The sequence below is a fragment of the Calonectris borealis genome, chromosome 16 (genome assembly GCF_964195595.1).
Source record: "Calonectris borealis chromosome 16, bCalBor7.hap1.2, whole genome shotgun sequence".
Lineage (NCBI taxonomy): Eukaryota > Metazoa > Chordata > Aves > Procellariiformes > Procellariidae > Calonectris > Calonectris borealis.
In genome coordinates, this window is record NC_134327.1 from 9,369,769 (window position 1) to 9,396,500 (window position 26,732).

The following is a 26,732-nucleotide window of genomic DNA, read 5'->3' on the forward strand; positions in this document are numbered from 1 at the left end:
TTCTAAGAGCAAACTGCTAAGCACATTAGAGGGTTAGGACCAGGTGTAATGGCTGTAAAAACAATTGCTACACGAGCTGCATGACTTATCCGTTAAATGAACAAGGCTGACTGAAAAAAGACCCCACTAATAGTAAAGAGAGCCTCAGCAAACACTGGACTATTGTTACAAAGTTGTGGGTGAGGCAGCTGGACAGACTAAACCTCTCACAAAGCCAACATGCTGCTTTTAAATTGGCAAAGTGAAAATTACAGGAAAAGAGAAATTGCTTTCTCAGGGTTAAACAAGACAGAAGCATTTGTCACAGAGCTGTTTGAGGGGAAAAAGTGGACAATGCAGACAACTACAGAGAGTGTTGCACTAGAGAACTTAGGCCTGCCAAGATATTAATCAAGGAATTGGGTAAGGCAGATATATAGTGAGACTTTTTAAAATCCTTGTTTCTATAGCTGTAGTTTGTATTTTAGTTTACAAACATTGTCCAGTCATTCAAAGAGAAGAAAAAAAAATCCAGTCAGACCTGCTGGTTAAGAATGCTTGCTTCATGGAGAATGGAAACTGGAGCCTGATCAAGCATATAAGGGCTAATCACTAAAGAGAGATGCTTGGAGAGGAAACAGATATATAACCATGCTGTAGTAGCAAGAAGTTGTTACAGGCATGTATAGGCAGAGGCTAGTGTTCCACAGTCTTCAACCTTCCAAGTAAACTGTATTGCTTGTAAAGTGTATAGGAAGACATTCCTGTTAATGTACTTCAGAAAGTACATAGCATTGTAGCATGATTAAACACATAAGTAAGGAAAATTGGAAGTTAATTAAGGTGGTGGGTTTTTTTTTTTTCCATTATCATTTTGTCAGGGGTGATGGTGAGCCTATGCAGTTTATATATTTTGAATTGTATTTAAAAAACTATTCATGTGCTTCACTTGTAGGATTAAATTTTAGAAGAAGAAAAGATGCTGAAGAGGTTTGGAGTGGTACCACTAGTCTGCTTCTTTCCAGAGTGTGCTTAAAGCTTCCACCTTCAAGCAGAAAGAGAGAAGATGTATTTTTTGTTGTCTCTGAACTTCCGACAAGAGATGAAGTTACAGATAAGTGCTGCTAACTTATTCCACTTGCAGACTTTGCAGGACTCAAACCAAGCCCTGAACTCTCCAAAGTTTAAACATAAGTAGAGAATATTTTTCAATATAGCTAATACAAATTTTAAAAGTGTAATGTATTTCTAATATAATTAATAGTTATACAGGATCACAACTTTTGTTTCTCTTCTATTCTACTGCATCATACTAATAATTGCTTCAATCAGTTGGTGGTATGTCCAAGCTGTCTTTTTTAGCAGTGGTTTGAGACTTCTTTGCTGGTGCTTGTTATGCCTAACAGGTGGGACAGATGGCTGATACTAGAAAGAGAATTCTTTATGCCAGTTTTGCGTAGGAAGTCCAAGAAATAACCTTAGTGCAGAAAACAAAGCTTGAAATCAATGTGTTTGCCAAAAGAAGTTTGCTAATAATTATTTGACTCTTTACTTTTTATGTTGGCAGTAGAGAAAGAGTTGATGATTCAGAAACCCTCAGACATGCAAACATGTCATATCTTGTTGCCGATAAAGCCTGGTTATGTTTGTATAACCAGACACTGCCAGTCTTCTAAGCAATTCTGTTAAGTTCTTACATGTTTCCTGTCCTAGAAAGATTAAAAATATGTTTGCAAGTACCATATAAGAAAATCCAGTTTAAGCTAACTGCAGTAACGAGGCATATATTTTTCCAGTTGATTTATGAAATACACTTTTTTTTTAATTAGGAACTCTGCAATGACAGCTTATTAGTATTTTGTAGGTGTTTACTGTTGTCTTTCAGAGGGTTAGGAATTCATCTCAGGTGTTTAATATATGTAATATTTAATGAAAATGGATTCAAACTGCAAAATTCAGATACTTGATGAGAGTTTATTCAGGAGCCATTTGCATCTCCTGAGTGCCAGCTGATGGGAATGATTGGATATACTTTGATATGTGAGATGTTATCTTTTCTGTTCCTCCATCTGTTTTGTCTCTGTAAAGAATTAAAAATTATTTCTATCATAGAAATCTCTTTTTAGTGTTTTATGCTCTGCAACAGCTGACTCCCGCGTTCCATGTTAGTACCAGCCTACTGTGGAATACTGCAGTTAAAGTGGTGCTTTGTGCTATGAATCACTTTCTGTGATTTTATTAGTATATATGTTGGTATGTGTATAACTGCTGAGATGCTTTGATATGAAAATGTTAATTGTAAATTAATAGGATTAGTTACATTTTTATTTGGGGTATATAAATATTAGATGATGATCACTGATAAAATGAGTGGATTTAATGGAAATGTTAAAACAGTAAATCCAGGTAGAAAGGATGAGGTTTCTTATATTGCCAAAAAGAGATTCTTATTTATTCCTCGGAGGATTTAAGAAATGTCACAATACTGTAGCGTAGATTCTGATATTTTTATAAAGGTCCTTTAAAAGAACCTTAAAAGGAAATAGACTTGGGCAGATATGTTAAACGGTATCAGAGACTTTTTATGAAATAAGGTAGTAATGAACATGTCAGATTTTGCAAATGTGCATAAGCATCAGAATATTTCAGTGTATTGTGTTAGATTGCAATCTGTCACACCTCTCATTTACAGCCTTTTTTTTTCCTGTATAGTATTTGGTGTTCAGAGATTTTACTCATTCAAAACAATTCCGTTTACATAGTGTCTCTATAGACTGATCGTCAATGGATCTATGTAATCCTAAGTTCACAGCAACCTACACTAATACTCATCTCATCACTCAGTTGTTTGTTTTGGTTTAGACTGGTCATTTGTTTTTGTGGGCAGAGCATAGCGAGTTTCTCTGGTTCTCTTGAGCATGCTCCCAGACTTAAAGTAGGTGTTAGGAATTCAGGAGTCTTCTCTTTGCTGGTGGTGTGAGCTAAGGGCTTTTAAGTCTCCTGTTCAAGAAAAATGCAACTGAAAAGTAAGGAACAAATGCTGATGTTAGAATTTGTGTAACCACAGAAGCTATAAAATAGTCAGGTGTTACAGTATTTAGCCATTGCATCCCTTCCAACTTCACTTTTTTGTGTTTTCGGGCTGTGCAGCCTCTCCATGCTTCTGAAGCCTTGTTGTCTTGCAGGCTGGTCAGTCCTGCTATCTACTCAGAGCAGCTCCTTCCTTTAAAATATAGTTTGTCTCCTGCCTATTACCTACCTGGAAACTCCCATCCTACCTGCTCCCATCAATCTGAGGGCTACTTAGTCAGGAAGACATTTTAAGGAGATGGTTCAGCTATGATGACCTGATTAATGACTTTTCTATGTTGATCTGTCATGTATATGTCATTTGCTTTCCTGGAATGCAATTCACTGTATTCAAGACATAATAAAAGAGGAGTTTTATAATTGACAAAGATGTATATTTTTCTGCCAGCTTGTTTGTAAGTCATGTCATTGCTGTGACTCACTGAATATGTTGATTTGCATGTAATGAAATAAAGACAAATGGCTAAGCCAGTTGCTACCTCGAAGTGTGTGTTCTACCCCCTATCAGAAGAGTGCTGTTTTTGCAGCAAGAGTGGGTAACTTCCATGTGGAACAGCTCATGTACTGCCATAATTTACAGTCAACTTCCAGCTGCTGTGCTACAGTTAACTGGTGCAGATGTTCATAAAAGCTTAGTATGGATTGGCAGTTCAGGAACTCCTTTGTGCATGGTTCAGCCATACCTGCTTCAGGGGACAACAACCTTCAGAAGAAGGGTGGGACAGCTTGGGATAGTAACAAATTACTCCGTCTAAATATGCCTGAATTTGAGTCAACCCCAGGAAGTTCATGCTGCTTCTAAGGAAGTTAACAGCAATATGGGTGTGTTGTGCTGTGTCCTTTAGAATTCTGTCCTGTAAGAATCTCTCTGTGCTTTATAAGCATGTTATCTACTTAGTGTGTATCTCGATGTGTAACTACAAAGTTCCAAGACTTTAGGCACCCAAACTTGTTAATACAATTAAGTCACAAGAATTTTCATTGAATCATTTTAATGCATCTCAACCAGTTAAATGTATATACAATACTTTTCATTCCATCGAACTTCAGCCCTCTGTGAAACCATCTCAAACAGATGCTTATTAGATGTTTGCTTTCTGAATAGTTTAAAAAAAAAAAAAAGAAGAAACAAATTGAGGAAGAAAGGAAAATCCAATTCCAGAAACCTGCCAGCATTAAACACACCCTATTCCTTCCCTGTCTCTGTTACAGTAAAGAGAATCTAGGTTTTAGGTAACTATTGAATGCACTGGTGGAACTACCATATGAGATTGATAATCCCTGACTCATATCATGTGGGACTTCATCAGTTAATCTTAATTTCTACCCAGAGTTTGATAGGTAGATTAGGCCGACCTTGTAAGCCACAAGTTTACATGCTTTCAGTGATATGGGCTGCCTCTGTCATTGTGGCCACATTTAATATGGTACCAAGGCTCACTCTTAATAGAGAAATAACTAGCAAATAACAAACTTAATCTCTTTTAGAGGGTTTTTCCCTTCCTACTTGGAAAGTTCTGCAGCTTATGTTACGATTTCTGGGTTAGTAACAACAGAGGCGAATGGAACTTTGTAAATGGAACTTGGTAGAAGTTATGACAAGATTTTAAATGATATCTGACTGGCATAGTGCAAAACAGATCCTCCTCTTCCATCCATCCTAAGCCACCTCCCATGCCCTCGTAATTCCGCCAATGTTTTTTGGGTATGAAAACAAACCATGTAGTAGTAATGATGATCTCTACTTCTCTCTTCCAGTGCAATGACCATTAGAAAACCTTGGAATTAAAAGGGAACCTATTAGGACTGGTCTTCAATAATCTTTTTAAAACCTGCATATCTATATAGCTCCTGTGGTTTTTTGTTTTCACTGTGATTCCTATATGTAAGAAGCCAAGTTGCCACCCCTGCATAGAAACATGCCTTTATTCAGTACAAGTTAATGCAGTATTTTTATTTATGATGCATTTGTATTCCTTCCTTTCAAATATTGCATAAACTGTCTCTTTTCTAACAAGACCTAAGAGCTGATAAAGGGCACGTTCATTGTTGCTGTTCAAAGTTGCTTTGTTTCTTTTCTGTAATTCCACCCTGACTTGGCAATGCAGTCTCATAGTTATCATTTCATTTGATCTGTAAATCAAGCTGTGTAGCATGAAAAGCAACCGCGAATGCAAAGTAAACGTGAACAACGTAACTTAAAAAGCATTTTATATAACATGTTCCAAGGCTGTGCTTTGAAGTATTTATGTGTGCTTTATTCCTTCCATGAGGAAATGGTGAAATATGCAGAATTGTAACACGCATAAATACACAAAGTCACAGGAAAAAGGAAGGAATAGAGTGAGAATGTTTATGTATGTTAATGAAGAATTGAGGGATTTAAGAAGAATCTGATCTTTTAGCTTTGCAGCTAGCTGTCTGAAGCATATAGTAGAAAATCTTGATTTTTCAGACTTCTTTTAGGAGGAAAAACATGTTTAAAGTATTAGATATTGTTGGTTTTAGAAACACTCTGTCTGCTAGTATTAAAAAGAAAAAGCCATTAACAGATGACAGAACATGAGAAAAACAGAAAAAGCATTGTATCATCTTTACTAAATGTGTATTTGTAACTTTCTTCTGTTGTTATATTATACAGAAATGTATAACTACACTGCTATACAGAAACAATGTCTTTACAAAAGACAAGCTATTGAAATGCATAGTAATGAACACTTAATATCTTTGCCTATTTGAAAAATCAGAGGGAGCTTACTGCCCAAAGGATCTTAACTTAGTCCTAGCATACAGTTGTTCTTCTGGTATATTAGGCATCAAAAATATGCCTTCTGTCTAATAACAGGAATAAGGATCTGCATCTTCTTTTCCCTTCTGGCATGGACTTACAGCGTGACATGGGTAAGTTGCTTTACCTCTGTATCTTACTTTTCTAACTTAGCAAGGAATGTGAAGAATGTTGTATTATCATAAAGTATTTAAAGTTGCATTTGAATGATGCATAGTTTGGGTATTAAATTACATCTGTTGTTGCATGAATATTGTGTTGGGAAACTTTTTTAAGGATTACTTTATTCCTTAGAAATATTTGATATGTACCAATGTTTAGCATTTGATTATATGAAAAATAAACATTCTTAAGTTTCCTTTTCCAAATTCAGATCCCATGATTTCTCTTTTTGAAGCAAAAATTCTAAGCACAGCAAGGTATGATGTTTAGAGGAGAGTTCTGTTCTTTTCCTCTTTTCCATTAACATTGCAAGACCTTCTGATTTAAATTATTTTTAACATTTTCTGTCATCTCTCACTTAAAATGTGAATACCTCACCATTGTCACTTCACTTCTCTCAGCTCTCAGTTTTTTTAGACTCACTCCTTGTTATGAGGATGATTGTTTTTGTAATCACAAAGAGCTAAGTACCTTTAGTCAAAAGTACATACACCCTACAACAGATCTGTCCAGACTTCTTCGGGGTTGCAGAGAGGATCAGCTATTTGGTACGCTGTCCAAACGAGTCTTGCCACGCTGAGTTCATATGATTGTGTCAGTACATATGACTGGGCGTCTGGATGTGAACGAGTACACAAGGAGGTGTTCAAACACATGATGAGCCTGGACAAGTCTACTAATTTAGAGCTTGGATATAGAATTTTTAGTAAGTCAAATGAAGAGAGGATATTTTTATGCTGCAGTTATTTCAGCAAAATCCTATCCTTGACATAGCTTTAAGAGAGAGCTTAATCTCTTAAGCTTTTCTGCTATTCTTCTGCCTGTGGGCACTGCAGAACATCCCATCCTGCCTATGACTCAGGCCAAACATCACTTTAACCCAGACCTCTGTCTAGCTCTGTATTCTTTGGTTACATCTCTGTTAAAGGCTCCTTTCTGCATAGTATCTTCCACATAATTAAAAACCCTCATTCAGGCTGCTATTACCTCACACCTGGAGCACTGCTCCTGTTCTGTGGCCTGAAAATGCAGACCTATGACGTTAATGGGACCTGTTGAATGAAAGGGACAAAGCCCCAGTCTCCACACATCTGTCTCCTACGCCATGTCCTAATACCTCTCTGTGGTCCAGTACCCAGCACTGGTGCCCACAGAACTAGCATGGGGACAAGAGTGTTCCTTTGTATACTGGAGACATGTAGTGTCTTGTCTTTCTTATGCCCTGAGTCCTACTCACTCTTACTCAATTCAGATTTATCAGTGGATCTATCGGTACGTGATTTGAAATCAGCTTGTGTAAACTTACTAGATTCCTCTATGAGACAGTGCAATTACATTTCAACATTGCTTTATAGTCTGGATGTGAGTAACATTTCGATAAGCCAACATAACATTTCAGAAATGTGGACCTTCTCCGTGTAAACAAACGGGCAAATTCTCTGACACCTTCCTGTTGTATTTTATGCAGTCATCTCCTAGAAGTACTGGATGTTTTGTTTATTCCTGTGTGCCTACGTGAACTCTGAGTGGTTATAGGAGAAAAAGTAGAAAAGGGCAGTATAGAGGTGTGATTCAAGACCAAAAGCAAGCTTAAATCTTAATGCAGCAGCTGTTCTCATTTTAACTTTAGCTTCTGTTTCTTTCAAAAAGACTTAGCAGGATGCAGTGAATAAAATATGGCCACCCCTCTTCTTCATTAAAGATATGAGAATAAGCATAACAGGAGAGGTACAAAATACCAGTTCTGAAAGCTCTTCTGAGGCGTCTCCTTCTGGCTAAGGTGGAACCCAAAGCCAAGTTAAAATACTCTTTGTTGATTTTCACTGAGCAATGAGGGATTGATATGCTATGAATAAACTGACCAGCTGCTTTGACTTGTGGAGGAGTTCTGTAGTAGTCCAGGGATAGAATAGCCACTTTCTTTCTTGGATTAAATGGTAAAAGCTATCAGTGCTGCGGACAGCTCAAAGGAGATAATTTGGTCTTCTTGGGGGTTTTACTCTGAGCTAGTATGGCATCATCTGGCAATCTGAGAAGTGCAGATTAGCTTGACGGGTTCAAAGATTCTAGTTCTAATGCAGACTACAGGGACTTAAATACATATACGGTATGCTAAAATATATTTGCCTAGGTGTCAGTTTGAGTTCTTGTCAGCACATGAACATTAAATTACATTTAAGTTGAAAAGCCACCTATGAACTTGAGATATTTCTAACATGCCAACATTTAAAATTGTAGTAATTTATATTTAGATTTGGGAGTGTTTCTTTAGCATCTTAACTACTGCTTTGAGACCTAATTTTAGACACACCCATTTAAAAATGTTGGCTTTGGTTTCTCATTGTTTAATTTGCAAAAGGATGTGTGTTTTTAAAGTGCTTTAAAATCTTAGGATCAGAGAACTTCTATAATTATTAATCATTTAATTCATTATTCATTATAAATGCATTATTTAATAGTAAATCACCTTTTCCTGTTCTGTTGTGCACCAGTTAGTTTGCTGCCTGTATTTCATTCATCTTGGAAGCTGGAGAACAACCCTTGTGCCTACAGTTAAGCCTCTTTGCAAATACATAATTGGGTTGGGGATGAAGATAAAAAAGTCAGGATGAAAGTGCTAAGCACCGCTGCCAAACGAGATTTTTGTTTCTTCTCTTTATCCGAATTTAGATTGAAAACCGTAGGTAGAAGGAGAAAGTATTTCCATTCACTGTGCTGCTAGATGAGATGTATCCTACCAAAGTTTCACACAACTGTGAACACTAACATTAGTGTTAAGAATTTCTTTCCTGTTTTTCTTTAGTAAAGAACCCTTTTCTCTGTACTTTTTAAAAAGTGTGAGATGTTTTAGTAGTCTAGTACAATTTATCTACAGAACGATGGTACCAATAGTATATTTGTGTTGTCTAGTGTCTTATCAATACTTTTACCAGGTAACAGTAAGAGATGTCATCCTATTTAGAAGGGTCTGATGTGGAGAAAATATTTCATTTTTTTCCTGAAAAGGAACGTAAATTAGGTACGAATTAAGCCCTGCCCTTTTTTGGCTCCTAGCCCAGCCCCCAGCTACAAAGGAGCAGGAACAGCAAAAGGGCCTGAGCACACGTGAACATCTCTGTCTGTCTGAGAGTACCTGATGCCCTTGGGTGACTAATTGTCCAGCAAAGAAAAGTCTCACCATCTTACTTGGACAGGAAGGACTGGGAGAACGCTGACATCCAGGATTCTACCAAGGGTACTTACTACTTCTTTAGCTATTTTTAAAAATGTGAAATGTTTGGCTCTAACTTTTTATGGGAAGTAATTTCTGCATTTCTAATATTTGAAATAACAGTAGGGGAGCTAAGAGCAACTCACACCGCATGCACTGCATAAGATGTAACTATGCTCATCACGTAGAATAAATTAATAAATCAGAATAGCTTCTATAAATTTAGAGAAACAAGGAAGTTACTGAGTCTGGAAATAAGTATTTTCTTACAGGGAATTGTTTACATTCAAAATTTGATAATAATTTTCTAATTCTATGAAGCAGATTAATATATTAATGCTATTAGTGCTTTTTAAGAAAGAGATTTCTAGCAAAATCTTCAATCTTTTTGATACAACCTCCAGCTTACTTAGAATATAAGGAGATATTAATGACAACTATTCAAATATATGCCATTTTTCAAATATGTCTTTTTATGGCATGTGTGACAAGCTTGACCTTAGTTCTCCTTACAGTGCGTAAAAAGGTACTTTTTCACAGAAGACAAGGCAAAAGAATTTTATATGGCTTAAAACTGCTGTGTAGCATAATCTAGAGATGCAAATTTAAATTTTCTTGATTGAACCAGAGAAGCATGCTTGTTTTAGTTTTATTATATTAGTTCTAATTTAAATTTTGTTTGGAAATGTGGATTATTTTTCATTTTTGAAATGTCAGGATTTTTTTCAACATAAGGGGCTCATCTTTTCCACTCTGTTATGCCACTCAGTTCATTGAATTTAGTGAGCTGAGATTGGTGTTAAAACAGTATAACAGCATGGAGAACCTGATACTTACTTCCCTGTGTCTGAAATCTAAAAAACAATGCAGAAAATAATTTTTTATAATTTTGTTTGTGATATTTTTCTTAACTAGGCAATGGCAAAAGCAGTCCGTAACTTTGTGTACTGTGGGCTGCATTTTCTGTTGCTTTTCTAGTATTTTTTTGTCACCCTGGAAGTGATGCAGCTGCCAGTTGCCAATCATGCCCAGTTTCTGCATAATCTCTGCTGAACCCTGGTGTAAACAACAGAGTAAACTATGCTGAACTATCTATGCCCAGCTGGTGGAAGATGATGTACTCCCAGGCGTGGGGATGTTGCTATGAGGACCCACTCCAGCTATGAGAAAACCATAATAACCTGCAGGAAGTGGGTCTGTGCTCCTATATTAGACTGGCAGGCACCCGGTTTGGCTCCCACTTTACAGTGACTTAATTCAGATGTATTTATTCTGGATTTCTATTTGGGGACATAAGAGCCTAGATCCTAACGTGCAAATGCCATGCAAGGAATCAGGACAATAGGGGCTGTCTATGTGGGAAAATTAACTGGACTAATTTCTCGGAGTATATTGTGATCTGGAATACCAGTCATTTTAATTGCAGAATATGAGAAAATTTCTAAAGAGAAGTGATTTTTGTAGAATAAACTCATTTTTAATACAGAACAAAGTGTACAGATGGGTAACTCCTGTGGAATTGCTTATCACAGAATGATTTTCTAATCAGTTTTCCCAAGGAGATGAATCCACAGGGCAGATGGCTTATCCCTTCTGTTCCTTGTCAGTTTAGCTATATATGAAAGCCCTAATGAGAACAATATGGACAAAAGTTAGTAAGAACTGGACAGAAAACTCAATGTATTTAGTGTGTAACCAGAAGAGTTTAAAATGGTAACGAATTTTTATCAATACTGAAGAACTGTGACCCAAATGTAAAATAAAGTGGATTTTAAAAGCAGAACCAATCCTTTCATATATTCCTTATCTATTTTTTTTTCATGACTAGTAGGCTAACATCTATTTGGCAATAATATATCAGAAGACAGTGAGTTTTCAAGGATAAAATGTTTGATATACCAAACATTCAGAAAGGTTAGGTAATTATGATGTCTCTAAAATCCTGCAATTTCTCTTCATTTCTATATAACATGAAACTTGTGGGTATGAGAAAAAGACTAAATCTTGGAATATAAAGGTATTCAGACTCATTACTCATTGTACATAGAAATACCATCACCAAAATTATGAATTTATACATTTTAAACATGTTAAGATAATAAAAATGTATAAATAAAAATAGTATAGTCACAAAAGGAGCATTGTAACATGAAATTTACTGAAATTACCCAGCTCTCAGAGTGTTATCCAGGCATTTTCAAGAGATCTCCTATCTTGCAGTCGTGATGCAAAAAGGATCTACAGAAGAGCTCCACAGCAGCCAACCATGTGAGAGCAAACTGAACAACCATGCTGGACCACTGGTTAACAGAAGCAGAAAGACAATGGTGACAGGAGGTGGAGGCTACCTGGGATACAATCTGGGATGTGCTCTTGTTAGGTCAGGAATTGCTGTTGTTCTGTTTGATGTACGGAAACCTAAATGGGAAATTCCAAATGGAGCAGATTTTTTCAAGGTATGTTGAAATTACATGTTTAACAGCAGTGAAATAAAGTTGTACTACTTTTATGCAAGGCTTCCTCTAAAGGATTTTTGATAAAAGCATTTACTGAAAAGCCTTTGAGGACAACAAGAAATCCTGGTAAAATGTCCTCACATGCCTAAGTAACTGATTAAGAGATAGCAAACAGGAGTCCAAGTGGTCAGTTCTCTCGATGTCACCAGTGAAGTTCTGAAGAGTCCTGTGTTGGGAGTGCCATTCAACACATTCGTAGCTCACCTAGGTGAAGGAGTGAACAATGAAGTGACAAAGTTTACTGATCAGGGAAATTATTTGGAGTAAAAAGCTGAGAGCAAGACCGGGCAATAAAGGTGATCACAAATGTACAATGACTGCTGTGCAGAGAATGACTGAGGAAACTGGGAATTTCCAGTCTGGGAAAGAGATGACTTGGGAGCGGGAGAGCTCTACAAACTGTGGGTGGCATGGAGACGGATAGGGATTGACGGTTCACTGTCCTTTCCAGTACAAGAAGGAAGGGCCATCAGGTGAAATGAGGAGTCAGTTCAATACAAACAAAAAGAGATGTTTTTTTCATGCAGTGGGTAAAAGGCATGTACAAAGCCTCACCAAAAACTTAGTTTCATTGGAGATGACTAAATAGGTAAGCTAAATTAGGCTCAAGAAATTTTCTGAATGAAAATACTTGGAGACTGGAAGAATATTCTGGGGTAAAGTGTCACATATGCTTGCCCTGTTCCTGCTCTTCCCAGGGCACTCATTTATGGGCACTGATTCCTTTTGATTCTTAACAATTCAAGGAATTGATTATGTCTGCAAAAGAGGGGAAATGAAAGAGACCTCAAATATTTAATGGCTCACAGCCACCGGTGGAGGACAGCATCCCCCACTACTTCCTAATGTGGAGAGCACCAACGCCTCACAGCTGCTTCACCCACTCAGGTTTGGGGGTCTGGGTGCACGGGGCATTAGCACTTCTGCACACTCCTGTCATCTTGCACAAGTTCTAGCTAGCCATAGGGTATCATTCAGCTGATCGTGTCTGAGCATTTAGTGTAAGAACTCTTCGACCACTAGAACTAGAAACTTGATGGCAAAGCTGAAAGTGATCACGGGATCTTTGTCCCAGGGGCTATCGAGGTGATGCCAGATTTTCTTTTCCTAGCTACGTCACCGTGTGGGACAGGCGGCAAGGGAGGCAAAAGGGGATGCATGATACTGCTCTGCACGGCCGTGCTGGGCGGAATACCAAGCTAAGCAGACCTTTAGTCTGACCCAGGATGGTTGTTCTTATGTTCAGTTTCCTAAACAGCTTTTACAGAATATGGAAGAGAGATAAAGTATTATTGAGGAACCATTCAAAAAACATGAGCTTGATTTGTTAATGGTATAAATCCACATAATTTGATTTAAGTTGGTGGATTGATGGCAATTTACATCTTTTAAAGCAGACTCAAGAGATCTGACAAACGGTCTTCTGAGAACAGTTTTTTTATAATTCAATTTTAAAAGGATAAATATTACAAAGTATAGGTGAATTACCTAGAAGATGGAACTACAGAGTCCTAGTAAATAAAGTAATAAGTCACTTCAGAGATCTGAGCCTTGATCAGTGATTTGGATATTGCTAATATCTTTTATACTGGTTAGCTATTTTAGCAGTTGATTGAAGGTAGGAAGTGCAAGTCAGCCATATTGGTGAAATACTCAGAAGAAACAAGTTGAGGTTAAAGACCGATTAGATTATCTTTTAATATTACCACCAACCATTTTTTTTGTGATTATTCTATCAATTTTATTACAGTAAATTAAATAATATCTAATATTTTGAAATATCATAATTCTGAAAAGAAAGGTATTATATTTTTATTGACATGTATGTGGAGTATTATTCATATAGTATTACCTGGTACACAAAAATGCAATATAATATTCTAAGCACAGCATAGCATTGGATACTAGATATAGTGTGTGTATATTTAATACAGTACAGTGTTCAGTACTATATAGCATTTCATATAATGTGATTATAATACACTAATGTATACTAATACAATATTAAATGCATATAGTGTGTAGTCTTTTGTTTTAATCTTGCACAAAACTGTAATTAAATTTATCATGCAGTGCACTCAAAATAAAGCTTAGATGGGCAAAGAGACATTTGTCCAGATTGCACAAGTCAGATCTTGAGGTGCTAACAGAAGAGGAGTTCTCTTATTTGGTTATTCCATGGCAAACAGCTGAACCCTTCCTGCTGTGATTTGTTGTCCTTGGGGCTTGATTCTCCAGCCCTCAAGCATATGCTGCTCCCATTCAAGTCAAACAAGTTTTGCCAGGCTGCAGGACTAAGTGTGAAAATACGCATTATAATTGAAGCGAACGAGAGTCATATTTGTTTTGCAACAAAATACTGACAAAATTCTTAGTCATGGATTTTTCTCCACTTAAAATGTTTTATTTAATGCTAGTTAAGTATTGTGAAAAATAGATCAGAATGACTTTAGATTTTCATTAACACCCATAGTTAATACTAATTCTATAGAGAATGTAACAAGCTCTACCAGCCAAAAATCCATTCTTTTCTCACTTTACAGGGTGATGTGAGAGATTATGATGCAGTGTTCAAAGCATGTGAAGGGGTTGACTGTGTTTTTCATGTGGCTGCATGTGGAATGTCAGGATTAGAACAAGCAAGTACAATTTTCCCAACATTTTTTTTCTTTATTCTTGTGAAAGCAAAAAATTTGTCTGCATGTAGCAAAGAGTGTAATTATGTAATATATGTGTCAGACAGAAATTAGTTATAAAGGTCAAGTCATCCAATACAGGCAACAAGGGAGGTATTCCTTAAATAATAAATGTCAAAGCATGAAACTAATGTACTACACAAAATACTCTAGAAAAATGAGATCGTAGATTTAAGATCTTGGATAAGAAGGCATATCCTTTTTCTCTAATATGGAGAAGTGTGACAATATTGCTCTAGAACTAATGGTGATGCATTTTCTTCTTGTGAACTCATAGTCATGAGGAAACAGACCAGCAACTCAGTATGGTTATGCTGAATAACAGTGATACTCACAGAGAGTGTTATCAAAAAACTCATGAAAATACTAATTTATTTCTAGGAACAGGATAGATTGCCACTGGAACAAGAATTTGCGAAAGCTTTCAGGGAGCATAACCCCTGCCTGTAATTCCTGTTTCTGTATCATGGATTATCTGGGGTGTGACAAAAAATGAAAGCATTATAATTTCCTTTCAGATGCATTTTATCTTTCATTTTTCAACTTTATTTATTCATACACTGAACAAGACAACAACAATGAGGACTGCTAGGAATCACTGTATGTCAGAAGGACAGAGAACTGTAACACATACATCACAAAAAGGCCACAGCTGTTCTAGATCTGGCAATTGTAACAATTGTATTGTGAATGTGACTTATTCAATTAATTAGATATTGTGCAAACTCTATTTCTAGCTTCAAAAGAAAGACCAGATTGAATCCATAAATGTCGGAGGCACAAAAATAATAATTGATGGTATGTACCTAGATTTTCTTTCTTTGCATCTGATCCAAACCATTAATTAAAAAACCTTCTAATTGGATATTTCCTGTGTTGATTTGGCAGTAAATTGAGGCTCTTCTCTCCCTCCTTTCAGAGTATGATGTAAGGTCCTATTAAAACTGGTAGGTTTGCCACTGGTTTGGATTGGGATAGGTTTCAATCTGGACTTCATTGGCAGACCAACTTAAACTCTCCTCCATGTATTGGTTATTTTTTCCCTTTACTCTATGAAATGGAGAAGTGTTATCCTCTTTCCTCATAGAAATAACATGAGAGATATTGTACTGTTTGTTGTGTTGTAAACATTTGGTGATGGGAGCCATAGACGTGCTAAGTATATTTAGCTATTGTTTTATCACGTTAATACAGAAAATCTTCTATCCTTTCTGTTCATCTGTCTAAATGTGATCCCTTTTTATTATATACTGATTTTTAACTACTCTTCCTGGAAAATGTTAGTAGATTTCTTTCTGTTTATGCAATTCCAGAAAGAACATTTCGAAGTGTATTGTAAATACCAAAGCTACTTTTGCTTTGCTTTTCCCTCAAAAACCAAATAGCAAAAAAATCAAAAAGCAAAATGGCAAAAGCAGTTTTAATTTAGACCCATTTTCATGCTGCCTCATGGGTTATTACTGAAAAAAGCAGGAACAATTAGAGTGAAATCATACGCAAGTAAATCCATAAATGAATTAGAGGGAAGAGGTTGCCATATATTCCCTTCTTCTTACCCCAACCTCTGCACCATGTCATGTCAAATTTCCGTAGGCTCCCAGCAAAGCAAGAGTCTGGGAGGAGCATGGACCTGCTAATCTACATTTTAATAATAGACTTTGTTATTGTATTTTGTTCTAAATATTTACTACACAGTAATCACATTCATTATTTTCAAAATGAGCCAATCAGCCTTCTGGACTGACTGCTCTGTAGATTCTAAAAAATCCTTATTAATATAATATTATTCACTTAAACTTTAGAAGCATTGTTAAATGAAAAGGAAATTCATGTTATTCAAGTTTGCAATGACATATATGCAGCAGAATTTAGACATAATATCTTAACACCTGACTGGAATCCATAATTAAGACTTTTGTTTTGTATATAATACTAATTTCATTTGTATTTAAGGTACTACTGATTATACACTAACAACGTATGTTTCCTGCTAACATGTCAGTTGTCACTTATGAACAGATTGACACCAATGCAGTTTTGTCACACACCAGAGAGGGCTAGCACATTTTCTTATATGACTTGACTTACCGGCACAGGCATCCATGAAACTGTGGCGCAAGAGGCAGTACTGCTTACTGCTCACTGCTGAAATAGGCAAAAATAATGATGATCCGCAGGCAGGCTGTTCTCTACAGTATTACCCTACAGAAAGAAGCAGGGAGTTTTCAGTGCTATTTGATCACAAGAAATGTTCATACTCGTCTCCTTTTTATTCAATTTGTAAAATGAAATTTGCAAAATGTTTTAAGAAATGTTTCTGAGGTAAAGGAGGCATTTTTTTCCCCCTGCCAAATTCCTCTATCCAGCTGATGACTACAATCCAGTGGTGATGGTTGCAGGTACCTAATCATAACACATTTGGTGACCACAATATCTAATATTTACATAGCAGATATTTGGGATTAAAAATTCCAGCTGAAAGATAATATTATGTTAAATTATAAGTTAATATTAAAATTAAAATATTACTTTTATTATTATAAAATATTACATGTTTGTTTTCAAAAAGAGAAGCTGTCAGTTCATATGTTGTTTCTCACTCTTTATTTTTCTTTTAAAATCATTTATTTTGTATACCATTGTAGTCTGCAAAGAAAGAAATATCCCTAGGCTGATATATACCAGTACAGTGAATGTGGTATTTGGAGGGAATCCTATTGAAGAAGGAGATGAAGAAACGGTGCCATATTTTCCACTGGAAAAGGTACTTTGTTCATGTGATGGCATGGCATTTACTGTGATCTAAAGGACAGATTATGTGAAGGCTGTTCTGAGAGCAGAAGCTGTTTTACTATAGATCACATCAAATTCTATGAAATTATTTTTCATTAATAAAAATTGACCCATGATCAATGAAGAAATACTCAAATCATAGTGGCAGATTTGAGATGACAAAATACTTAAAATTGACTAAGAAAAGTGGAATGTGACATTTAACAAGAATATTTTAAGAAGAAGGGCTTTCAGGGGACCATCCGCTATGTAAATGCTGAGTGTTATGGCCCCTGTGAGCCTTTGCATTGAAGAATATTGTTAAATATCAAATTCTACATCTTTATTCGCACCCGTTTTTGCTTCTTTGAAGTTCCCAAATCTTGCTTTCTTGCTGCAGGCCAGGAGGTAGTTACAGTCACCTCAGCGTTGCTCGGAAATACCATTTCTTTCTTTGCCGTGATCATTTAGGACATATTTTCTAGCTGAAATATGAAGCTCAGTGCATTCTGGCCACTCTTCCCATTTGTTCCTTCCTGCTCGCAGCACACTGCCTGCGGTTAAAAGCTATAATTTTAGAACGCACATCCTGTGTCCAGGAATCCTAAATAGGAGTGACTACTACTCTGTTGTTGCCTCCTGAGATACTTAGTTGGACATGTCAGTTTGTGCACAGCCTGCACAGCACCTCAGACTTCTGAGAAGGCATTTCAGGAATTTGCACTTAGTTGCATGTGTCTGAGCCCTAATCGTATGTTTTCTCTAATGATGATCGCGTAATAGCAAGCAGCAGAGGTAGGTGGGGTGTGGAGGGAGGTGGAGCAGGCGGATTACGCCACCTGAGAGTAGGAAAATTTTCCATGGTGTAATTTTTAGGTATATTTTTTAGTATAAAGTATGGCAATACAAAATTCAACAGATATATAAATAACCTCGTGTGGAGGTTAGCATGCGCTAACTGTGTCCAGAATCCTATTATTTATACTTGGGTGCAATTTTTAAAGTTCATAGTAAAACATACAGTTGGGAGAGAATTATTTATAACTTCCCAAATAGTTTCAGTAAGAAATGAAAACATTTTTAGGAAAGTCTGAATTTTTCATTTCATATTTAACTTACTGTTTTACAAAGCTTTTTCCCATTCAAAGTGGATGTTTTTTCAAAATAAAATTATCTGACCCACCAGAACATTTGGCTTGATATTAATTTTTTCAGTACATCCAGCAGAAAAAGTAAGTTAAGTAAATACTAGTGGACTTAAATTCTCTCTGAAGCTAAACTTGTGCAACTAAAATGTAAGTCTGATAAGTTTCTTTGTCATAAACAAAGTATATATTTGCTATATCTTCTTGTTATTTCTAGTTTGGTTTTACTCAGCTGATGTCTACAAGCTGGCTAGATTTAAATGTTATCAGACATAAAGAGTAAGTTTGCCTTTACAGATGCAATAATGTGACAAAAATGTTGACCATGTTCTGCCTTTCTTTATAGCAATTTAATCATTATTCTAGAACAAAGGCAATTGCAGACCAAATGGTTCTTGCTGCTAATGGAACTTTACTCAAAGGTACATACAAAGCATTTGGGTTTTTCCTATCATTAGTAGTGTTAATGGGTATTCCATTTTCTGGTTACTCGTTTGTCAACAAATAGTATACTTTAAATTAACTGAAATAAGGATTTTTTTTTTGTTTGTTTCTACTCCTCCCTTTGGTGGATGATTAATTTTTTTGTGTGTATACCCAGTCAAATATGAGATTATATGCAAACAATAGATGGGAGAATTCAGAAAATTTAACCTTGCTTCTTCAAATCATCTTAAAATTTTACCATTTTACAACAGATACAGGATTTGTGCTTTTATTCCCCATTCAGTCTATCGCTTCGAGCTTCTCTGATAATACCAATCCCTAAGCACTGTCCAACAGGTCCTTCTCATAATCCCCAAAGGCTTGCAGGTGTCTTGCAAGAATAATTGCAGTTTCTTAAACAGATTGGCAACATCAGGGTCATGTTGACTTCTAAAGTCACACAAGCATGAATAGCTGTGCAAAAAATCTACCTGTACATGGGAAGGGAAATATTTATTTTTGCTTTTACATACATATTTTGCTATCCCTACTGATTTCTTTGAAATGAAAAGTTGGCAAACATAAATTAGGTGGGGATTCAATTTTAGCATCCTTGATTAACTACCGCGCAAATGCCTATTACACTTGCCCACATAAAAGGTGTAATTGCGCCTATTCTCAGGAGTCAGAGTCTACTTACTGATTCACATGTAGAGCTTAAAGTATTCATTTTGATTTAAAATATTCTAACTCAATTGAAAGCCTCTTCCATTCTTCTGTGATACCATTGAGCTGCAAGCCAGCAAGGTGTCTAAATATTACAAATTGAATGATCTTCTTCCAGTATTGCTTGCGTCTACAGTGATGGACAAATATGTACGTTATAAACTTACATCTATAATAAATAGCAAAAGTCAATCAAGCAGGAGGCATGTCTATAGGAAAGTTTGGTTTGTCCTGTCCCTATTCAAACTCTTCTGTGGTCAGAAGGATTCAATTTTTCAGGCTGCTAAGCTAGGGTCTTTCACTACTATTGAATTCAATTTTATATAGAAATGAAAACAAGTTACTAGGAAGTCAAATCATATAGAATGGTCAGACTGATCCTTTACTTTCACACAATATGTGTCAGCCATATGTTGATACCAAAGCTATCTGAAAATCACGTTTTATTCTCTCTCCAAGGAGGTGATAAGCTCCATACTTGTGTGCTCCGTCCACCAGGCATATATGGCCCAGAAGAGCAGCGCCACCTGCCACGAGTAGCCGTATGTGTTATGTAGTCAGCTCTGGAGGACACCACAAGTGGTTGTAAGGGCATAACACAGGTGGAAGTATCTTGATTACAGTTCTTAACAATTCCTCCAGGAAAACTGCTGTGAAAGCTTGGTGGTAGGTCATGTGATGCAAGATAACATATAGCATGATATCAGCACTGCAGAAATGGCAAGGATCAAGCTGTACTTTTAAGTGAAAAGAAAAAAATGCAAGGCTGAAATGCTGTGGTAGAAGAACTAGGTTTGCATCCTTGATCATTTAATATAAATATTGTCTTTTAAATACGCACTTTAATTTCAGCGAAACACTATAATGTCACCATATTTTACCACTGCGTATCAGTGCTACAGTCCTTGATTTAGAAAACCACCAGCTAGTTGTTGTTTTTTTTCTTGTGACACATTTATTGTGCTGTAATTGTACACAAATACAGCAAATTCTAAGTATTCAGGCTGAGCCAAAATGAATACATTATACTGCATAACAAAGGAATAATGTAGTTATTTCATATTTTCTGTTTCTACAGGTAAATATCCAGCGGAGACTATTTAACTTCAAGTTTGGGAATCACAAAGTTCAGATGAACTGGGTTCACATAGGAAATCTAGTACAAGCTCACTTACTAGCTGCTAAGGCTCTCACCTCTGAGAAGGGTTATGTAGCTGTAAGTAAACAATATAAACTGTGTCCTAGTAGTTCTAGCTCTCAAATAGGTTTAATTTTTGATGTTTTGAGATCAAAGGTTCTCCAAAAGGTCGTGTGCTAAATTCTCAAAAATGGTGTGTGGCTCCACAAGCACATGGACAGTGCAATTGCAAATACATTCTGCTAATATTTTGATGCTGTTTTTTTCTGTTTTGAAAATATGTAATAGTATTTTTAACCAGGTTAATATATTCACCATCATACAAATCTATATATTCTGTTGTTCTTTTGAAAATAGATTCTGATTCTAGATGCACAAAATTTAGAGCAACCATTCTGAGGCATTCCAGTTTAATTTTCAGGGCTGAAAATTCAAAAAAAGAGATGTACAAAATGAATGGACAATTTTAAAAGGACAATTTTTTCTTTTTCTTCTACTGGTCATAATTGCAACAACAGTCTGAGGACTGTGAGGCATTACAGAACCGACAGTATTGCAGCAGCTGCTACATTCACAGTTCCTGAAGGCTCCAGCTTCGTTTATATTGGTAGGATCATAGACAACAGGTACAGATACATCTGACCATCTCTCCATGTGCTGTCGACTAGTTAAGCACTCGGAAGCCATGCAGCTGTTTTAGGATGACATAATGCCCAAACTCCCAGGGTCTGCTTGGGTGCTCAGGTGTTCGTAGTGCTCGCAGTTGGATAGGCTCCACATTCAGAGCATAGCTGTCAAGGAAGTATTTATTGCCTGCACATTTAGAAGGCTGGAAGAAGATAGACTGGAAGCCAAAAGTGGATTCAGGCACTGTGACATGTCCCACAGAATATATATACTGAGTTTGTTTTAATCAGGAAATTAGCCAGAGTTGGAACTTGACATCAAAAAGCTGTGTTTACTAAATGCTGTCAGTGTTGCCACCTCTGTTGGACTCATGAAGATAATTCTGTCCCCTGCACATCATGAAGAACTTAATGCTCTGATGGGTTACTACGTAGTGAAATCAAGCTCTGATCTACATTACACCATCGTTAATCTTGATTAGCTCTACTACTATCATGGGGTTACCCAAAAGTATAAGACATGTTTGAGATCACAGTGAGGTCCAGTGAAGGTAGTTTGTTGAGCTGATTTGTGTCCATTCACCATATGCATGCTGGCGTCTTATTCACAAAATCAAGAAAGATAGATAGGTATGAGAGAGAAAGAAAATGCCATCCTATGTATAGTGTTTTTCTAATTGTTTTTCTCTGCTTCTTTGACAGAGTGGCCAGGCGTATTACATACATGATGGTGAAAACATCATATTTTCTGAATGGATAGTCCCTTTAGTATGTATTGCACACACATTTCGCTCTAATGCACCTATGGGCCCTATTCATATCATTAACTAAAAGACCATACTAACTAAAGGAAGTTCAGTGCACGTTAATTACTGAATTATTTAACATTAACAGTTCTCCCTGCATATCCCAAAGTTCCACTGGCTTGAAGGAAAGCTTTGGATATGCGTAACTGTGGAGTTTGGCCCTTATTGCTTTAAGAGAATTTAGCTGAGACGTATAGAACCTGCTACAGAACAGTAGCATTTCTGTAAAGCAAACTCACAGTGCATGAAAAGTTCTACTGATAGCATCTGGCAGGCCTTTTATAGCCATTGTTTATTTCTTTGTTCTGCCATCAACTGCAGCACAAAAGGCAAGGTCATTTAGAATCGTATCTTAAAAGCTAAAAAGAGACAACATTATATTTTCATAAATATTAGGCTGGGATTTTAGGAACATGCTAAAGTTTTGATCCTGCAACGCCAACACAGAAAAGACTTCTAGAAAAATGATTGCAGTAGAACGATGGGCCTGTATCTAAATGTAATTCAGTATTCCAGTCTCAGTCACTTACCCCTTGGAAATACCATTGTTTCCCCTTTACCATCCAATTGCATTTGAAAGGTGGGAAGTGGACACCGACGAATGAGTAGTGGGTTTCAATTCCTACAGTATTGGTAGGAAGATTAACTGGAAAAAAGTTTAGATACATGTTTCATCAATATTCATTTTTCCATTTTCATGCTTCATTGACACCCTCAATTTGGTACAAATTCTCTATTGTTCTTTCCTTTTATACCCCTTCTAGTTTGAAAAATTAGGCTACAGGAAACCCTGGATACATATCCCTGTTCTTCTGGTTCATATAGCAGGTAAAAATAATAAAATACATAATTATTGTGTTGGGGGGGTTTTTTTGTTTGTTTTGTTTTGTTGGGTTTTTTTTATTCCTATAAAGCTAATGGTTTTATAAAATTCAGGGACCCAAACTGTAGAAATTATATAATTTAATATTATTCTAATTAATATAATAATAGTCTGTGCCATTTGGCATTAATTATACCACATATATAACCAAAGGCTATTCATAAACTGAGTCCATCATGTACTTTATAAATTAGACACTGCCTTCTACCACCTTAATTGCATCCTCTGATATCAGTAGGAATTATAGCATGTGCGATGTCAGTATTATCTCAGTTTATTGTTATCCAGCTATCTCATTAAATAACTTTCTATTTCACAGCCACTGTGATGGAATATCTGCACCTGATACTAAAGCCAGTTTTTAGCTTTACACCTTTCTTGACGAGGAATGAGGTAACTATATAAAAAGAGGGAAGGTTTATATATTTCTGACCAAAATTCTCATGAAGTACGTGATACCCCCTTTGGATGCAGACAGGATTGTCTGCATTAGAGCTCTGTTTTTCTGCTCAGGGCACAGTCCACTCAGGGCTTACACAGTCATTTTGTAGCCTGGTTTTTCCATGCCATCCTGGCCACCCCCTATAAAATCGTCAGAAATTAAACCTTTCTTGAAGATTAGATGATCTAGAGAAACATCCTAGAGATGCAAGGCAGAGCGACTGACATGGAGCTGGCACAGAGGAAAACAGGCGCTACATCGTCATTTCCAGCAAGCTGGCCTATGCTGTGGGACTACTTTTTAAAGGAATGTGGTCCAAGAGAACAGAGCAAGAGTCTCGGGTCAAAGTGATAGCAGTTATCATAATACCAGGCTAGCCAATAATTAGAAAGTCCACTAAAAATAATTCTAAATTGGAATGAAAAGTCAATTTTCTGCAAAACAAAACAAAACAACAACTTCTGGACAAATCAATTTTACTCTAACTTATGTTTTTGTACAATATTATGATTTATAATATAAGCCAAAATGCTTTAACTAATCAATCCTCTAGTCTCTTACTGTATTGTAGCATGTAACATAATAGGACACTGAAGGGACTGAACGGTCCTCATTAACCTCTGCTGTAGCATTTCAGTTATTCTCCAATTTATCTACCTGTTTTTATACTTACTTCTACATTAGTTCTACATCTGAAGCAGAAATCATTGAGACTATGCAACTTAAGCACTTCCACAGGTACCAAGCGTTCAGAGATGGAGGATATAACTCTCCAAAAGTCCGTGTTTTCCACTCCTTAGATATGCATTTCTGCAAAGCTGAGAAGCCAGCACCACTCTCCCATACATTCCTCCAGTTCCGTTGCGCATTGATCTGTTCAGAAGAGCCAGTTTGAGGGAAGTGTGCTGATCTGTTGCATGGGATTTCCTTAGCTCTTTATCTCACATTCACAAGTGAGAAATCAGCGTCATAACCTCCTTCTGCACCCAGTCCACAGAGCTTTGGCTCTTTACCTGTCAGCTACATCAACTCATGCTGTTAGCTCTGGACAGAATCCGACTCCAAAATGTATACATTTTTGCATATCTATCTTTATTCATGTTTTTAATTCCATTGTAATATCATTGTTGACTTATTGTCATCCAAGTTCTAGAAAACCAGATATTAAAGTCACTTCCACAACTGTCCTTTTGGATTTTAGGTGTGGAACGTTACTGTAACTCACACTTTCCGAATAGACAAGGCACGAAATCAGCTTGGTTACAAACCCAAGAAATTCTCATTCGCTGATTCTGTGGATCATTACCTTAAAACAAGACCTACTTGCCAAGAAGATCACACGTTCCTTAAAATGGTGTTTGCTTTTGGCATTTTGTTAAGTTTGATCATTCTTTCTTTCTTCTAAAATTGAATAACTACCCACCTGTTCCAGAAAACCTAATTTTGTTTCTGAGTATTAATGATCTGGTCATAGTACATTCCTCAGTCACTATGGACTTTATTATTTTTATTATTATGATGACATCTCTCTGATTTCATTTAAAAGAAAAAAAACAAAACAAAACAAAAGCGAACACAAAAGTGAAAACACAGGACACGTCAGGAAACGTTCCCAAAGGACAATGCGGTGTCACAAAATCCAAGGAGTTCACCACTAACAGTTGCAGGCATAGTTTTAATGGATCTTCATTAATGGATTGCTTCATGCTGAGAGTGATTTTCTAAAAATGATAATTCAGGAGGGTAAGAAATTGGAAGAAGAGGAACCACTGTAGGACTGCAGTGCTGTGACCAGTCCAGTAGCTCCAATGAAGAAAAGGTTGACTAAACAATTCCTCTGATGAAGCCGCTGCTACAGCTACTGTATGTTGGTATGAGGAATTATAATGACCTGGGAAATAGTACAAAAAATATAAAAAGTAAATATTTATAAATAACAGGTGGTGAGAGGACTGAAAGTCATATCTATGTAAAATAGTTTTATTGTTCAAAAGCTTTGTAAAAATGTAATAAATAACATTATCTGTGTTTGTAAATCAAATAATATCCTTCCAATGCAATAATAAATCATAACTGAACCAAACACTGTTTTTAAGGAGTCTGTGGGAAGGGGGAGGGAGGGCACATAAGACCTTGGAGTTCAGCAAGCTGTTCCTGCTACCTTTCCTTGTAAATGAAGCCAAGTCACGCTATCCGTGCTCCTGTCCCAGTGCTGGCACACTCCGTCGTTCAGCGAATTGCCATTTCGGGGTGCGCAGGCAAGCCAGGCACTAAGACCCGAGTGAGGATCCAACCTCTCTTCTCCCCCTTCTTAACACTTACGTTGGTTGCTTCTTGGGTGGATGGGACTACACGAGCTACACGGGCTGCATTACACATACCACATGTGGCCCAGACGGATCTTCGTAAGGTTACCTGTCGCAAGGATTTTCTCAGGGAGCAGCTGTGCTCTCGCCAGGGAGCAGCTGCCCCCTCTCTTGCACCCCGCGTGGATCAGGAGGGCTGGACTTGCCAGGGTGGGTCACAACAGAGTGACGGAAAAGCTCTGCCGTCCGACTGTCTCCGCTCTGTATTTATTTTGCCTTTGTGTTAGCATTTTACAGGATTTTTAAGACCAGTAAGTTTCTGGAGACTCTCTCATTGTATCTTTAAATTTACAGGGTACACAGGAGAGCTAACAGCAACCCTACAAGAATAAAACGTTATAGGTAAAAGACAACACACGGTGACAGGAAAATGTGTGAGCAACCACAATTACCACTGCAGCTTACGTGAGCAAAGATTTGTTTCACTCTTTTTTTTCTACTTTTTCTTCTTTAAATAAATAGTTCTGTGTGGAGTGAAAGCAGTAAAGCCAGGTCTCTTATGGATTTGCATTTGGAGATTGTCCTTGTCCGTACAAACTGAGCTCACACTGTACATTTTCCCTTAGCAGGGGCACTGCTCAGCCCTCTCTCCTGTTCCTGACTACCTATTGTCAGGAAACGTAAAGAAACTCAGTATATATAAGACCTTCATCCACTTAGTCAAGTTTGATTAAAACTGGTTAAGTTCACAATTTACCACTATAGAGGTGCAAGCTAACTGACAGAGGAGCAAGCACCGCAGGAGGTACTGCATAAGCCCTGTTTCCCTAGAAATGAAGAATAGAAACCCACAAGTATAAAGTTACTTCCCAGCATTTTAGGTATGCAAACATTTAATTTGCTCTAAATTAGTTATTTATGAATCTTTCAGATATTGCTTTTATTAGACTAATAGCTCAGGACTGCATCCCCAATTACACCAACACTTTTCAGAAGAGACGTCGGGCAGTTGTGCAGCCC

General features: G+C 36.8%; 2 protein-coding genes across 2 annotated transcripts in view; both read left to right on the top strand.

The window, feature by feature from the left end:
• Positions 1 to 3,540, top strand: part of VWA3A (von Willebrand factor A domain containing 3A) — a 37,125-nt gene extending 33,585 nt beyond the window's left edge. The window contains exon 33 of the mRNA XM_075165166.1: positions 935 to 3,540. Coding sequence (XP_075021267.1) covers positions 935 to 940 — 6 coding nt within the window. The 3' untranslated portion in view covers positions 941 to 3,540. The remainder of the gene's footprint in view (positions 1 to 934) is intronic.
• Positions 1,988 to 25,394, top strand: LOC142089112 (putative short-chain dehydrogenase/reductase family 42E member 2). The gene is made up of 14 exons (XM_075165167.1): positions 1,988 to 2,019; positions 5,915 to 5,970; positions 9,074 to 9,254; positions 11,451 to 11,686; positions 14,290 to 14,385; positions 15,180 to 15,240; positions 17,088 to 17,206; positions 18,706 to 18,781; positions 19,971 to 20,053; positions 20,590 to 20,727; positions 21,978 to 22,043; positions 22,846 to 22,909; positions 23,284 to 23,357; positions 24,608 to 25,394. Exons 4-14 carry the CDS (start codon positions 11,456 to 11,458, stop codon positions 24,809 to 24,811), a joined length of 1,212 nt encoding a protein of 403 aa, XP_075021268.1. The 5' UTR covers positions 1,988 to 2,019; positions 5,915 to 5,970; positions 9,074 to 9,254; positions 11,451 to 11,455; the 3' UTR covers positions 24,812 to 25,394.
• The last annotated feature ends 1,338 nt before the right edge of the window (positions 25,395 to 26,732 follow it).

What these genes read in the sequence shown, in the direction of transcription:
- LOC142089112 (XM_075165167.1), top strand. Translation starts at nt 11,456, where the DNA reads ATGCAAAAAGGATCTACAGAAGAGCTCCACAGCAGCCAACCATGTGAG. An exon ending in CACAAAAATAATAATTGATG is followed by an intron (nt 15,241 to 17,087) that starts GTATGTACCTAG and finishes ATACCATTGTAG; the next exon opens with TCTGCAAAGAAAGAAATATC. An exon ending in TAATGGAACTTTACTCAAAG is followed by an intron (nt 18,782 to 19,970) that starts GTACATACAAAG and finishes TCTCTCTCCAAG; the next exon opens with GAGGTGATAAGCTCCATACT.